Source organism: Podarcis pityusensis (assembly GCF_964106645.2).
Source record: "Podarcis pityusensis genome assembly, chromosome: 3".
Lineage (NCBI taxonomy): Eukaryota > Metazoa > Chordata > Lepidosauria > Squamata > Lacertidae > Podarcis > Podarcis pityusensis.
In genome coordinates, this window is record NC_138026.1 from 98,866,193 (window position 1) to 98,883,070 (window position 16,878).

The window sequence follows — 16,878 nt, forward strand, 5'->3', positions numbered from 1 at the left end:
GCAATGTTCCCTTTTCAAGTCGTGTTCTTCAAGGAGTAAAACATGCACCTGAAATGTCAGGTGCATCTCATATATACACATAGAGCATCAATATGTTAAAACCTCTTCCTTCACTCATTCTAGTTTATGAACCACAGCAGGTGTAAGAAAACATCAGAAATGTCACACTTCCTTCCAGAATATCAGCTGGGACCTCCAGGTTTGGATTGGTATAATAAGCAAATATTGATTTTCAGCTCAGCGGAAATCAAGACCTATTGATCTGGGAGATAAATATTTACCCTCAAAGGGCTATAAATCTTCATGTGCCCTAAATATAAAGTCAATAGCTGGTGTGTTCAGTGTTATTACAGACATTGCTCTACTTGTCCACCCAGAATTCTCTTGGTTTTTTATAGCGTGTGTTCCAAAAAATGTGCTTTAAGCTGCCCACACCCCACCACCCTAGAAAAAAAGAACCAAGGTAACAGCCTGCCAACTGGCTTTCATTTTGTGGAAATTTCTGAGCTCCTAAAGACAATCTTCCCAACATTCAGTTCTGAACATTTGCTTTTCTGTGAATTCCTACAATTCCCAGAGCAGTTTAAAAACTAGTTCTTCTTCCCAGGGAACTCTGGGGACTGTACCTCTGTGAGGGAAATGGAGGGGGGCGGGTCTTCTGGCAAACTACAGCTCCCAGGATCCCTTGTGACTGTTTAAAGGGTTATCACAGTATTTTCAATGTATTGGATAATGTGGTGGGTTTGGGACAGAGAGGGAGAAACACACTTTGCACATTTCAAAGGCACTATATAAATATTATTGTTGGTTTTGAAATGTATCACACAATTAGAAATATTTTAGCATGCAATCCTGAGCATACACACTCACTGACCTTGGTGAGCTTTACTTGAGGAATGGTGGTAGCCTAGTGGTACCTGCTTAGCATGGAAATGATTCCAGATTCTCCAATAGGGGGTGGGAATGTCCCCAGTCTGAGACACTGGAGAGTCACTGCCCGCCAGCGTTGACAGTACTAAATTTGATGTGTCAACGGTCTAACTTTGCATACACCACCTTCCCATGTCCCTACGTTCTTCACAAATGAGGCTTCTGCACGCACATTGGCACCCATGAAGGCCACCAAAAAGAAGCGGGAAAATTGCAACTCTTAACTCTGCCTGCTTTGCCTCACACAAAATATTCCTGTAGTGGTTGCTGGGCAACAACACTCACTACAGGAGACAGGAATTGCAGGCTTGCTTTTTCAGCAATGGTGGTGGCTAAGCCAAATAGTCGAGCCACCAAGCCGCCGCCACCACCGCTGTCTCCCGAGGGAAAGGCCAGAAGGAACGTGCACTGTGCATGTAGGTTTAGTTTTTGTTTTTAAACCTTTTTGTAAAGGCAATGCAAAAAATTTCAAAGCTGAGTCCTCAACTCTTTATTACTGTGCTTGGCTTTCTTCAAGTTGGGCTGTGTCTAAAACTTACCATTTAGGTTTTCAAACCTTTTTTGTAAACTCAGTTTTAGAAACTGTACCTCTGAGTCCTCAATTCTTTATTACTGTGCTTTGCTTCACCTAGGTCGAGCTAGGATTATAGTACTTCAAAATTTTTGGGAGATTTACCCCCTTTCTTTGAATTTGGTCATTTAAGGTTTATGATTTCTCTATTTCCTTCTGAGGAAACTGAATAGTTCAGTGAAATGAGGTTTGTAGATGGCATGCCGTTAAGGCTTTGTTCAATTCTAGGTTTTTCTAATTTTTTCCTTAAACTTTTTGATTTTTGTTATTTAGTTTAATTTTATAAGATAATATTTCTAGTCGATTACTTCTCGTTTCAGGGATTTTCACGGTATTTGATTTGTTTTCTGGAATAGGAAAGGGCAGCATGGCTAAGAGTCTTGGGGTGCTTTCTCCACTCTGCTATCAAAGAACCCCCCAGCCTTTCTCCCAAATCTGGAGCTGTGGAGCAACAACCAACTGCTTACCCTTCCCTCCGCACATCTCACTCGCTGGAGGGTGATGCTGTCAGTTTGCATTTCTTAGTGCAGAAAGTATTGATCTGATGTACAGAGATCTTTCCTATTCTAATTAATTCAAGAGGGTTCTGGAAGCTTCTCTGTGTGAAAGCAGAAGGTTCACGATGTTTGGGTTATTCCTTCAGAGAGGTTGAGTGCAATTGGTTTATATTTTTTTTTAAATAGTATTTATTAAGGTTTTAAGTTTACAAAAAGGCAAGAGAAAAAAGAAAAAACACCAAATTAAACAATAGCAAAACAACACATCACAATAAAAAACAGAAAAATAGAATCAATTAAAAACAAACAAACAAACAAAAAACAAATCAAGCCTTCCCATAACTTATCTTCCATTTGCTTGTTTCCCTGACCTCCTCACACCTCCCTTTTTGTATTCTAAGTCAATTATCCATTTCAGCAAATCCTTTCCCTCTCTTCAAAATTTTTATCCTGAAAATTTATCTTGATCTTAATATAAGTTTACTTTCCCTGTTTTCACCAATTAACAGTCTATTGTTCTTAAATCTTTGATACATTTTTGCTAAAATCACATAGATTCATTCCAAAATCATTCTAATATTCATTAATTTTACAATGTTTCTGTAAATAGTCTTTAAATTTCTTCCAATCTTCCTCCACCGACTCTTCTCCCTGGTCTCGGATTCTGCCAGTCATTTCCGCCAGAGTGCAATTGGTTTAAACTGGTTCTGTTCTCTCTTCTGTCGAGGTCATGCTGACTATAAAAGTAAGGCCAGAAGGAGCCTGCATTTCACACTCTCTATCTCTTTTCCTTCTGGTGTGGTGTTCTGCACATAGTATGCTTAGTGTTAAGATTTAGACTTATTATATGTTTAAGTCTGCTGCAACTGGATTTCTTATGGACAGTGCCAATCCTGAATGTATTGGATTTGTGACCATTATGCTCATTTGCTTTCAGCAGCAGTAAAGCTCTGCTGGATGAAATACAATTGCCTCTGGTCTATTTTTTGGGAATCCTGCAACGTGTTTAAGTTTTTACTCTGCTAACTATACATTGGAATCTACTCTGGATCAATCTTGAGTAGAATTCCATGACAGGTGCCACACCAGCTGTGGCAAGCACACTTGTTCAAGCCTGTTCTCCCCTTCAGATGCAGATCCTGGGTGGTAGTCAACCGAGAAGAGACCTATTGAAATGAATGGACCTCTCTTACTCATGTCCCTTAATCTTAGTGGGCCTACTCTGATTAAAACGTAGTTGAATACCACCCACACAATGCAGCACAGAATGTCTGCATTCAGTTTCCTGATCCCAGCGGGATTTGCAGTCAATGCCAGTCATAGAATCATAGAGTTGGAAGAGACCACAAGGGCCATCGAGTCCAACCCCCTGCCAAGCAGGAAACACCATCAGAGCACTCCTGACATATGGTTGTCAAGCCTCTGCTTAAAGACCTCAAAGTCAGTCAGCTGTCAGTCAGCTGACAGGTGCCGAGTGCAAGCCCCTTTCAGTAGAGATCTTCCATTCAACCTGGCTTAAGGTCCAACCAGGCAACAAAGAAAGAAAGGGAACGCTTTCAGAGTGCACTCCTGATTATTTCCCTTGAAGTTGGGTCAGCTGATGTTAATGGTGTCAGGTGATTGACTGGTCTAAGTGGCCTGAGTGCTTTGCCCACCAGTCAGATCCTGTCCGCCCCGGCCCCCAGCCGTAGCATATTCTAAAGGGTTAGATATATGTGAAAGACTCCAAATATATTTTGTAATCCATGAACTGGTACTGTCACTGTATTTGGCTAGAAGATTCTACTATTCATTCTCCTGTTCATTTCTAAAAAGCATGCACACACTGATAAAAACGAAAGTTATTGTGCTAACTGTTTCCCATCATTCACTTTCTGGGCACGAAAAGGTCACTAAAAAAAAATCAAACCACAATTCTAGTTTATTCAGGGCTGGTCCTGGACTTAGGCAAAGTGAGCTCATGACCTTGGGCAGGAAATCTGTGGCATGAAATAGTTAATCGTTAATTATTTACCAAATGATCCTATTTTTTTACTTTGAGGTCATCCCTTTGGATTTTCTGCCTCAAGCACCAAACTGCCTTGGGCCAGTTCTGCATTTAGCATCAAGGTCAATAACCAAACTACATTGGAAAATGTACATCTCCTTATATGTAGGTGTGCACAGATAGCTATTCTGAAGGTTTCCATGTTAATGTTTTCTCTCCAGAGAGTTCTCCTGCAATACATGCAACAGCAGCAGCCACCATAACAAGCACTGTTAAAAACAAGAGTGTTGGCCCTTAAATAATTTACTTACAATTTCAACCACCCTTATTTAGCAAGTGGCTGTTGGCACACCTGCTTGAGTCATCTTTGTGTTAGTACCAGAGATGTTCCTCTCAAAAGAGAATATTCTATGCGCTGCTTCAATCGATCGGCAGAAGCGAGTAGAAGATTATGAACCAGGACTTAACAAGCAGCTTCGTTTCCAATATAACGGGGTGTCTGGAAACCATATCGTTTTTGATGTAGTTAGGCTAGCCCTGCAAAACTGCCAGCTGAAAACAGCTGCTTCTGCCCCTAAAACAGTACTGATATGTCCAGGAAATGGGACGTGGGTGGCGCTGTGGGTTAAACCACAGAGCCTAGGACTTGCTGATCAGAAGGTCGGCGGTTTGAATCCCCACGACGGGGTGAGATCCCGTTGCTCTGTCCCTGCTCCTGCCAACCTAGCAGTTCGAAAGCACGTCAAAGTGCAAGTAGATAAATAGGTACCGCTCCAGCGGGAAGGTAAACGGTGTTTCCGTGTGCTGCTCTGGTTCGCCAGAAGCGGCTTAGTCATGCTGGCCACATGACCCGGAAGCTGTACACTGGCTCCCTCGGCCAATAAAGCGAGATGAGCGCCACAACCCCAGAGTCGGTCACAACTGGACCTAAGGGTCAGGGGTCCCTTGACCTTTACCTTATGTCCAGGAAAACATACGGGGCAGATGTTTACTGTGAACAAAACTTTGCCGTATTTCCCTTCCCTGGACAAATCCAATCCCTCTCACCACAAGGTATCTTTCTATTTGTTCATTTGAAAGAGCGTTTCCCCCCTTTTTGTAGGAAAGCCAAGACGGCTAATGTCACTTTTGCAAGATGCAATCAGAACAATTATGAAAAGAAATGAAAGTCTAAAGAGCAAAATAATCACGAAGCACTGCACTTTAATACAGTCAAACAAGTAACCTTGCAGGGAAGCTCCACTGTGTTCAGCGAAGCTTATCCCAGGTGCAGAGGATGGCGACCTAAATAGAGTAGTGTTTCCAGTTCCTTCCAGAGGCCCGTAACTGTCAAGCTCAGGCAGGCTTCCTGGGGAAGGAATTTCACTGACTGATTTCACACCATTGATAGATGGTATCTGAAAGCAGGACCTCATCAGGGGAGCTAAATGGATGGGAAGCGAAGCATCCTCAGATATCCTTTCGACTTTAAACAGCCTTGATAAGCGTTATCTAGATGCCCCTGGTAAGAAAAGCGACCTGACATTAGAAAGAGGCTTACTGGGATAAAAACTGCTGTTGAGAGTTCTCCTCTTGCAACTGGGGAAGAAAGAAAGGGAGCTCCACGGCCAAGTGCATGAGGTAGAATGGGGCCTGCTTCAAACAACCAGTCATGAGGCCCTCTGGGCTCCAGCAGAAAGAGAACTAACCAGCCTAGCCAGTGCTCAAGCTGCTAAAATGCTGTAGCTGGATCAGGATTGAAATCCCCACGCAGCCCTTAAGCTCACTGAGTAACCTTGATCTAGTCTCAGCCTCACCTGTCTCACAGGGCTGTTGCGGGAATTGTAGGGCAAACAGAATGTACATCATCTTGAGCTCCTTGGACAGGTAGGATAGAAATGCAATAAATAAGTAAATAAATAAGCGAGCTCACATTGTGTTCACAAGCAACCTGCACAGAAATGCATTCACTAGTCAAAGTGTGCACATATGAGTGGAAATATCATACAAAAATACACTGTATTAAGGGAATTTGCTTGCAGGAATGTGTGAGGGAAATTTTGCACCTAAATGCTGACATGATGAATTTGCATGATTATTAATTTATTAATAAATTTTATACACACACACACTCCTCACAAAAGAGCACAGGGTAGCAATGTAAAAAGTGTCAAGCTGAACTTAAGCCTGAAAAAATGAGTAACTGAGAAAAACTGGAATTGACTGATTCACCCCCTCCCTAGTTTATAGTGCTGTGATCCTCTTTGTCATGTATCTTCTTTTGAAAAGTGGGTATAGACTTGAAATTTTATGACTGAGTTTTCCTTATCACTATGGGTTGCTCTTCCAAATCCAACCTTGAAAGAAAAAAGGAAAGAGTAATTTTTGCTGTGTGTCTTTCAAAGCTAATTTTCTCCTTTCAAAAAACACATACTGGAAGCTCCTTCAAATTTCCCTCAAATGCAGGAGGAGAGAAGGAAACATATTTTGATAAACAATGAAAAGCAAAGTTGTTTAAAAGTAAGTAAATTATCTTTAAACCATGGGTCAGTGTTTGGGGTGGGCTCCAATGTTTCCTTTTGCGATTACCTCACAAAAGAAGATGGGAGGCACCAAGCCCTATTCGCGGTAGAAGAATCTAGAAATTGCATGGAAAAATATATCAAGCCCAATACGCTTCAGGCTAGAGCCCTTTTTCAAGAGGGAAACTAAATACAAGTACATTAAAAAAAAAACCCAGTTCACAGTGCCTAATTGTCTGAAAGTCAGGGAAAGTTTTCTGCCCACAGCATCCCAGGAGGCTGTTGCCAGATCCAACTACTGTATTTTTTGCTCTATAAGACTCACTTTTCCCCTCCTAAAAAGTAAGGGGAAATGTGTGTGCGTCTTATGGAGTGAATGCAGGCTGCGCAGCTATCCCAGAAGCCAGAACAGCAAGAGGGATCACTGCTTTCGCTGCGCAGCGATCCCTCTTGCTGTTCTGGCTTCTGGGATTCAGAATATTTTTTTTTCTTGTTTTCCTCCTCCAAAAACTAAGTGCGTCTTGTGGTCTGGTGCGTCTTATAGAGCGAAAAATACGGTATTAAAGGCAGAATGGGTTACAAGGTTTTTGAATCCCTGAACATACATCCTACATAATAAACCACCAATCTGAATTGGCTTCAAAGAGTGAGGAAAGTCTTGAAAGAAGTATCATCAAGATATGCAATCTTCTTTCCTACCGCCTCCGCGGTGCTAGTACTCCTTCGCATCATGACAAATACACCCTCAGCAACCTTCCACTTATTTAGAGGATACAGACTAGACAAAAGATGAGAAACATAGCTTGTAGCAGCATTCTTTATATGGATCTTCAGTCTTGAAATCTGTCGCATCAGAAACAGAATGCAACATAGCTAAAGACAGTTTATTGATGCCTCCCCTTGATCTATCCTCTGGGCTTCAGCTGCTTAGTATTGATATTATTACATCTTTGTAATAATGGGCATTCTGGATATCCTTTGAACGCTTCTTGGAAATTTAATCTGGTTGTAGTGGAAGGGTTTCTGAATTTGGCATAGAAAAAACAACAACACTTTTTGTAGTTATTTCAGGAAAACAACTTTGTTCACCAAGCCCATTCCTGAACTGAGTCCAAGGATGAGAGCTGTCTGCCAGTAATGAGGAGCTTAAACCAAGAGCACAGAAAACACTGCAGTTTTTTCTCTCCAGTCAAGATAATCTCAAAAGGCTTGAGAAAAACAAGCACCAAGCCGTGAACTATTCAACAGTTGTTACAGACTTTAAAATGTTCTGCATGGATAGCTACTTTTCACCTGCTGGAGGGCTTTTTAAAATATATATATATATTTTCCTATTAATACTTTTTATGAAGTCCTCACTTGTCCCTTGTTTGGGGAGGAACATCTCATTAAGCACCCTAAATTATATTTTGTATTGTCTGTTTTCAAATGCAAGATGCCAAATATTTCGCTTCCTCCTCCTTATCTTCTAGAATAATAATACCACACCAAAAAGCCCAAAACAGCAGCGAAACAGATTCCTTTGTTGACTTTCCATTAGTATGTAGATGAATGCACAGACGCTAATATGTTCAAAAACAAAACACTGGGAGCTTTAAACCTGAACTCACCCAATTCTCACTTTATCTTCTGGATTATTAGACAACAAATTAAAAGACACCAGCTACAGATAGTATTCTTAGACACAATCAGAATCAAGCTCCACTTTTAATTTGACAATAATAAATTAAACAGCAATAAAATTTAGCAATTATAGAGCACATGACAGTGTGCAAAGCAGTTCACATACATCAGCTCAATTATTCCTTAGCACAATCCTGTGTGCCCGCCCCTGTATTATTAAACACTATGCTGAAAAGGCTGAGGACCACACAAGATGGAATGTAAAATGAGTCTTTTAATGTTATGTGAAGGTATTTTAAAATGCAAATAGCATCAACTGGGCATGTTCATCAATATCAGGATTGCAGCAGGCAGAGTGGCCTATCCTGAATAATCACAATGGCTTCCAGGAGTCCTGTAAATTGAAGGGATTTAACGCATTGCTTCTGTGGTCCTGAGGAAACTTCCACCTCTGAAGGTGCTCCCTGCATTAAAAGGAGACCCATCAGTGGTGCAAATGAAAATAACAGATCAGATGAAGTACCTTCCTCAAGACCACAGCACAGAAAGAAAGGGTTAAGTTTCCCCTTCCCTCCAGTTCCAATCCCAATAGTAATCACACACCCTTGATTGATGCCATTTGCATTTTTATTTTTTGTTTGTTTTTTTTAAACAAATCTAGAAATATCTCTCTGCCACTTCTTGAAACAATCCATTTTATCCTCCATTTGCATTTTTAAAATATTGGGATGACCCTTGGGATCACTTCCAATTCTAAGATTCTATGAAATTGATGAACACACAGGCTTCACATGAAAAATAGATACTGCTCTCACCACAAAGAAACCCTCTAGATTCCACGTGGTTGCTTTCAATTTATTATCTTTTGAAGAAGAAAAAAGGACCCCTGAACAATTAAGTCCAGTCAAGGGCAACTATGGGGTTGTGGCGCTCAGACAGCTTTCCAGGTCATGTGGCCAGCATGACTAAACTACATCTGGCGCAATGGGACACCGTGACGAGTGCACAGAAACGCCGTTTACCTTCCCATCACAGCACTGCTGTGCTTTCAAACTGCTAGGTTGGCAGGAGCTGGGGCACAGCAATGGGGGCTCACCCCGTGATGTGGATTTGAACAGCCAACTTTCCGATCAGCAAGACCAAGAGGCTCAGTGGTTTAGACCACAGTGCCACCAACTCCCATCTCGTAAAAGACCTAGTTTTAACATATGCAGTTTCAGTCCTCCAAAAATAACAGATTAAGCAGAGGTCGGAACCATTACAAAAGTATACAACCCTCCTTAATCCTCAATTGCCTCACAGATTGGGGGTTTTTTGTACTTATTTTTGTGTTTTTTTACTAATGATGTTATCTATCTCCACTGCCTTCAGGATTACATTGCTAATTGGCCATTGCTTCTTTTCATACTAGATGAGGCTGAGTAGTCTCCCACTTCATCCTGCCTAAAGAAGGTTCCATACATTTCAAACCTTCCCAGAATCTAGGGGCACCAACTATAGGGGGCAGAAGGGGCTTCAGCCCCCTCAATATTTATGGGCAGGGGGCCAAGCCCCCACAATATTGAGGGGGCCACCATTCCCCACCACCAACAGGTGGGGCAGGAGGCATGGAGGATGATTTTCACCCTCTGCACCCCCCACTGCCGATGGGCGAGTGCTGGCCTGCCGGGTGAGGAGGGACAGGTCACATGACGCCAGGCCCCCTCAATGTGGGGGGCAAGTTGGCACCCCTGCCAGAATCTCAGTAAGAATCACATTTAGCGTTAGGGACCACCTGAGCTAGAACCAGGGATCACTGACTCTGTGTACAGGTGCAAGTCCTCATGATCAACTGAACGTCGGCATGGACAAAATATGGGTCACCTGACATCTTTGTGACATCAGGTTATTGACAAGTGGGTGGCTCTGCTCAAATGTCAAACTTTGCCCATGGGGATGAGATGATGAGGAAGGAAAGGATCCAGCCCACCAGCTAGAACCAGTTCCTCACACCTGGTCTATATAAAGAGCTTTGTGTAAGTTGGGTATGACCAACAATAGCATTCCTTGTTCTGTTCTGTTATTTGCAGTTTGAGGCTCAGGGAAAGCCTGGGCAGAAAGGTAAGCATTCACAGTTGTGCATTACTACCACATTTAATTAACATTAGAATGCCCTACTTTCCCTTCCCCTTTCTTTCTTTCTTTCTTTCTAAGCACCAGAAACAAACAAAAAAGGAAGCTCAAGCTTACGTTATCAAATGATCACCTGATTGATCACCTGATTCACCATCAATTTCAAAAATCCACCATATGACCATGCATCTCATTTCCAATCAGCTGGTCAAGATTAACTTGCGGTTATCGAGATCTGAGACCGATTGCATTAAACGAACTTGGCGGCAATCGATTTCACAACGCTGCTTGTTCCACGTCGTATCAATTTCTTCTTTATTGTATTGAGCCCAGATGTGTGGAACTCACAAGAGAACGGGTTCCCTATATTTGGTCTCTTAATTTACCGGTAAAAGGATAAGGCTGAGGAATATGTTCCATCAGTTATTAATTTTCTGTCATTTAAACATGAAATGTGCCAGCAACGAGACCTTATTTCGCTTACTGAATGGTATCCTTATTTGAACATTAATCATCAGTTCTGAATTTCCATGAACTACTAATAAAGCTGTAGAGAAAAACATGTCTCTTTGTGTGGGCAACGTTCTAGGACTTGTTATTCCTGCCTGAGGTGCAAGATGAACTGGAGCTTCCTCGGCTTATGTATGTCACAGTGTTGGTAGAGTTGCCAGCAAATTCTCTCCTTTCGGGTATTTTCAAAAGGATTAAAACTGCCCAAATAGCGTAAAGAGCTATTTCAAAAAACACAGCGTCCCCATGCCATTTGTGACTGTTTCGCCTGCCAGCACCCAAGACCATGGGTCAGGCTGGCCAAAATGGATATAACACACTGGCAGGGGGAGAGCAGTTTTGGGCCAAAGTTATTATCAAATGGCTGTAAGCCACAGTTCCATGCTGCTCCAATCTGCACATGGCGCAAGAAAGGCCAGCTTTTCCCCAGGACTGAAGTCAATAAGGTTGAAGGGAAGTTTTCTTTCTGCAGTTCTCTTACTGCACATAACTGTGGCATTATGGGACTATGAGAACTATTGCTTCTTTTCTCTTGCATTCTGGGAAGTCTCGCTCATAATCTTTTCTCTGCTTCTGCACAAGAGTCTGAGAATGTTCTGAACAGTTCCCATTGAGTTCATGAAACAGTGTATCCTGACCTGTTCTTAATGCATTGCTGACCACATCTACGGAACGTGATTGTTGTATTCTTTCATGTTATGTTCTTTCAATATCAATCTTTAGTTATAATTTAATTAGGAGGTTTCATGCCTGTCTAGTTCCAGCTCCATTTCTCATCCTTTGATCTATCAGTAATAAATGATTGTATGTAATTCCCGCCTTGTACCTATGTTAACCAATCAGCAACAAGATGCTTTGTGTTTGTATCAACCAATCAGCCACAAGCACACCTGTGGCAATGTTTGTAATATTCAATAAAAGAGAGTTCCCGGGGCTTGCCCCGGAAGAGACGCCTCTCATATGACACCTACCACTCGTCTGTCGTGATTTCAACCCAACATAAGGTAGCCCCACACACTAAGAAAGCTCCATGGGCCTCCAACAGCCTCAAATCATTCATTTATTATTATTTAAGTCATCGCTTCCCACCCAAATATCTTGAAGCAGAATGAAATTCAACACTAAAATGTTAATGTAACATATATATGTGTGTGTAAGGGTAGCCACTAGATCTCAAGCCATCGGTGAATTATGGACAGATTAAGCGAATGAGACCAACGTATGCATGTGCTGTAGAGGGAAGTGAGGGGCAGGTGGGGCTTGTCAACTAGGGAAGGTAGCCCATCTAGGAGAAGGGAAACTCTGATCCTAAGATGGTTGGATGGTGCCTTCTATGCCTCTTTTCAGCAGGTCTTGCAGCCAGGCTGGTGCCAAACATATTGCTCTGCTTCCCTTTGGACCACATCTGCAAGGCTGAGAGGGGGGCTTTATCATCTGGGCAGCCCAAGGCCTCCATACACACTGACGAGGCTTGCACACTGGGAAGTCACTTCGGTGCTGCAGTAGTTTGGCTTCGCCCTTGGAGGCACAACTCCATGTTTCTTGAGACAGATGGATGTCATCAACAGCAGTGTGTGTGTGTGTGTGTGTGTGTGTGTGTACATGTATGTATGATATGTATTAAAATATACATAAAACCTAAATAAATTCAACAACAGCCAATGAACATTGTCAGGTCTAGACACAATATCTAAAATGGGCTAATAACCAAGCTGGGGAAACCCTGAGCAAACAGGCTTTGTTTTTAACAGCCTTTGGAAGCACCCGTGCATTAAAAACAAAATAAGAGTCCTGCTGGATCAGGCCAAAGGAAATTTTGCTGAACCTTTGGTGCTTACAGGCTGCCTGTAGGCATCTGGTTGGCCACTGCGAGAACAGGATATTGCCTACAGGGAGCCTGCAAGCAGCAGAAACCTGAAACAGAAGCACTTCTCTTAGGAGGAACAATACACTGCAGATCCCACTGGTTTACTGCATAAAACCAATAGACAGGCACTAACCTAAGGTCCAGTAGGTCACTGCTTCCAGATGTGAAGGGCTGCTGCAGATGGCATGTATATACATAAAGTGAATCATCGACTCTGCCAGCCACCACCAAAGCAAAATACGAACGGAGCCCCTGATGAAAACCCAGAGATTGAACTTCAAACTGCAGGTTTCTTGTTTATTCATCTGTATTAGAAATAATAATGACAACGATGATGATGATAATGATAATGAATGGTGATGATAACAATACTGTATAGAAAAGATGGGACATTTAGGTTGCAATCCTATATATACACTTACCTGGAAGTGAGTCCTATTGAACTCAGTGGGACTTACTTCTGAGCAGACATGCAAAGGATTGCCCTGTTAATTAAGACAAGCAGTCTCATTTTTAAATATTTTAAAAGGTATGTCTGGATAGTAAAGTACTGAATGTATTGGGCTGGCCAGTGCTCATGGAGGCTTGTACAGTAGTCTTAGTTTGGCTGACAAATTTTATTACAGTGGTACCTTGGTTCTCGAATTTAGTCCATTCGACTCCCAAAATGGTTTGAAAACCAAGGTGTGGCTTCTGATTGGCTGCAGGAGCTTCCTGCACTCAATCGGAAGCCACGGAAACCGCATTGGACATTCGGCTTCCAAAAAACGTTCACAAACTGGAACACTCACTTCCGGGTTTGCAGCATTCGGGAGCCGATTTGTTCGGGAGCCAAGCTGTTTGACTACCAAGGTACCACTGCATATGTATTTGAAGTGTAATATTAAGGCCATTATTGAAGTGTGGAGTACTTAAAAACCTGAGACGTGTGGATAGCACTTCTGTAAAAAAATGGGCACAAAGACCAGACTTTCCCAACCTGCTGCCCTTCTGATGCTTTGAACTACAACTTCCATCAGCCCCGGCTGTAGTATAAAGTACCTAGAGAACACCAGGTTGGGTGTAGACCAAATGTGGGGAACCTAGATGTTTCAAACTACAACTCCCAGCAGCCCCACCAAGCATGGCCAATGGTTGGAAGTGTAGTTCAGCAACAACTGGAAGATTAAAGGATCCCCACACCTGATATAAATCATGGTGTGTGATGGGGGACTCACACGTGGCGTTTTGCTGTTTGTACCCATATGATTATGACACACTGTGGGCTCTACTTCTTGTAACCAATTTCCAAACAGAGTAAGCAGGAATCCATCACATTTGAAGTGCTTCTGACATGCTCCTGATCCTAAAACATAAATACTTCAAAGTAAACCAATTTCAACTGAATTTTCCTGTGGTCCTTTCTTGTGTGAAGTCTACTGCAGGAATGCAATTATTAAAGTCCCCTTTCCAGTGCTTTATTGTAGAAAACAAGGTGCCAGAACTCACTACGAACGCATCCTTTGTTCTCTTAAAATGGCAATGGTGCCCAACTGAGAGAAGCTGGAACTGATTACCTGCGAGTTCCGACTGAAAAGAAGCCCTGCCCTTTCCTGATCTTGCACACCAGGTTTCCTCAGAGAATCCAATCATATATTGAAGGAGGACCAACCAAGATATTTTTCTAACATTATCAAATCCCCACTTTAAACTCTCAATGTTTTTTTGTTTTTTTGTAAGTGCCTCATCGACTCACACTAACTCTGGATCAACGCACTTGTTCTGTTAGCAAAAGGATTCTGGTTTCCACACCTTGTGCCCTACTCCACAGCGTTGGGGGAAGCCCCAGATCAGGTTCAGGAGGGATACAGGGAGAGGAGAAGTTCTCTGGCATGGCACAAAGTCATTGCACTGATTGAATGAGTGTGCTCTCTTTACATTGTCAGATTTTCTAGCATTTTGTTCGTTAAATGGTTTAAATAGAGTAAGTCTATCAGGATTCAAGCTTTATGATGATCTTTGTGTAATAGTTATGAGTCTGGTTGCGTGGATATGACTTTATTAAAAAAAAAAAAACCTGACCAAATTTTTATTCCTTAGTAAATTACTAACACGTAACAAAAGCTTAAAAGATTTAGGCTTTCATCAGCCTTCACTTTTATCCGTCTTGCTAATGGCTGCTCACATCATGCAGAGCTGACTCACTTCTCTGAGCATCATGCTTAATCATTCTGCAAAGTTCCCTTCAACCCATAATGGCCGGTAGAATTCGCCTCCCCCACCCCCAAAAGGCATGTGGGATTAGAATAGTCTCAACATCTAGTCTTTATCACCTGTTGGGATAATTGTTTCTGAAAAAGCATTTTGTTCCCTGACCTCTCAGGAAAGAGATTCTGAATGAATAAAGGAAATTAACCGAAGGGAAATGTGCTCATTTCCCTTTACTCTCAGGATTTGCATTCAGGATTTCGAGCAGGAATAATTAAAATGTTGTTTTGAAATATTAAATTTGGAAAAAGTTGCCTTTATAGGGAGATATTCAGGCAACCCAATAAAGCAGGAAAATGAGTCATTCAGAAGTATACTCATGTGTTAACTCATTTTTTGTTCAATGTGTGAACATTGTTCTAATTATTATTATTATTATTATTATTATTTAGCACGCCTTCAGTTAACACTGGCCAGCTTACACAAAATATTTTAAAAACACAGTAATAATTAACACACACCCCCAAAAAACCCCACCTTCCTTGCATAGAGGCAGCATAAAATAATTTTCAGCCCAGATGTAGGACACAGTTAGAACACCTGGGTTAACGAAAAATGCATTTGAAAGGCCTTAATTTGTTTTAACTGATTTTAACAGTGTATTTTTTAAATCTACCCTGGGACTCAGGGTGAAGATAAGGTAAGAAATCTAATTATAATGACTAATAACAGAAAAGGCACAGAAAGTGAGCTTCTTTGGGGAGGCTATTTCCCACGACACAATGAACTATGTATTTTTGCACTCAAGACAATTTTGTCCTCCACAACAAACTCATTTGATGAGCCCTGATGTGAAGATAGCCAGACCCTACGTAGAGGGCATACACTAAAGGGGGGGCACTTTCAAACTACGGTAGGCCAGAAGGTCAAAAACAAGAACCTCAGGCTGGAAACCATTCTTCATCCACTGCAGTTGTCGCACCCTGTACCCTTGCTCTATAGGAATAAAAGTGACCAAACCGCCGCTAGGTCGCCCACGGTTATTTAGTTTTTTCGCAGGGGTAGCAAAAGCCGCATAACCCTGTAAGTAAGGGGGATGAGAGTCTAGGCACCAGGTCTCTTGTAGACAAATAATCTGGAATTTTGAGAGAAAATCCAGGAAATCAGCATCGCCCTGCTTAGACAGCCAGCCCGCCACATTCCACGATAAGATGTGAAAATATGGTGGTGAGGGGAACAAAGGTAGACTCCTCCGTTTGTTCTTTAGGATGATGGAATGAATGTTTTTGTAGAGGTGGAGTGAGCTGTTGAGATCATTTGTGGTAGGTACTAACCTAGTGAGTTTTGTTTCCCTGGCGTGGTGTCCCCTCGCTGTATCTGTCTTTCAATCCTCCACCTGAATGCCATCTAAGGATCCTGAGGCATCCACAAAGATTGAACCGTTCCTACTCATCGGCATGGCAAGGTCTACCTGGTGTATTGTTGTTTGAGGTATTAAGGGTTGTGTGGGAGAACCCACTTCTTCGGGGGACAGGAACCGGCACTGCATCCAGTCTTCGTTGGATAAGGGCTTTGTTGTGTTAGTAGCAAAATTAAATTCCAAAGGAGCAGAAAAACCTTGGCGGAGTAAGGATTTTTTAATGGTTTGTAACCTAGCTATTAACGCATCCTGGGACTGTTGAATCTGCTCAAGGGAGGCTAAAAAGAGCATCTCCTTTTCATTTAAGATATCTTTTTTGGGTTCATTGGAAGGGAGTAAAGTTTTTTGGAGCTTAGCCTTCTGTTTGGAAATTTTGACTGCCTCCGGTTGACCTTGTTTGCAGTTTTCAGAAGCCATTTCCAATTCTGTGCGCAGACTAGTAGGCTTGCGTGTTCCTAAGAGGGATGGTGGAACGCCGGACTCTTCAAAAAGGCGGGTCACCAACAGGCCAGCCCTCTGGAGCCTGTCCCTCTTGTCCAAGATTTGTTTAGTTACCGACCAGTCCTTAAAGGTCACCACAACTCTGTTTTGGGCCTTATCAAAAGGAAGAAATTTTACGCTGACAATATTTCCTGCTGGTATAAGGCCTCTGATGACTAAGTCAATTTTCTTA

General features: G+C 42.1%; 1 protein-coding gene across 6 annotated transcripts in view; it reads right to left on the bottom strand.

The window, feature by feature from the left end:
• Positions 1–16,878, bottom strand: part of HHAT (hedgehog acyltransferase) — a 202,085-nt gene that overhangs the window by 154,983 nt on the left and 30,224 nt on the right. For 5 of the 6 annotated variants that reach the window (XM_081000545.1, XM_081000543.1, XM_081000547.1 and 2 more), the window contains exons 7-8: positions 13,021–13,083; positions 12,732–12,903 (exon numbers count right to left, since the gene is read on the bottom strand). In XM_081000545.1, the coding sequence (XP_080856671.1) occupies positions 12,732–12,903; positions 13,021–13,083 (235 nt within the window). The remainder of the gene's footprint in view (positions 1–12,731; positions 12,904–13,020; positions 13,084–16,878) is intronic. The other variant, XM_081000544.1, reaches the window with a different exon arrangement.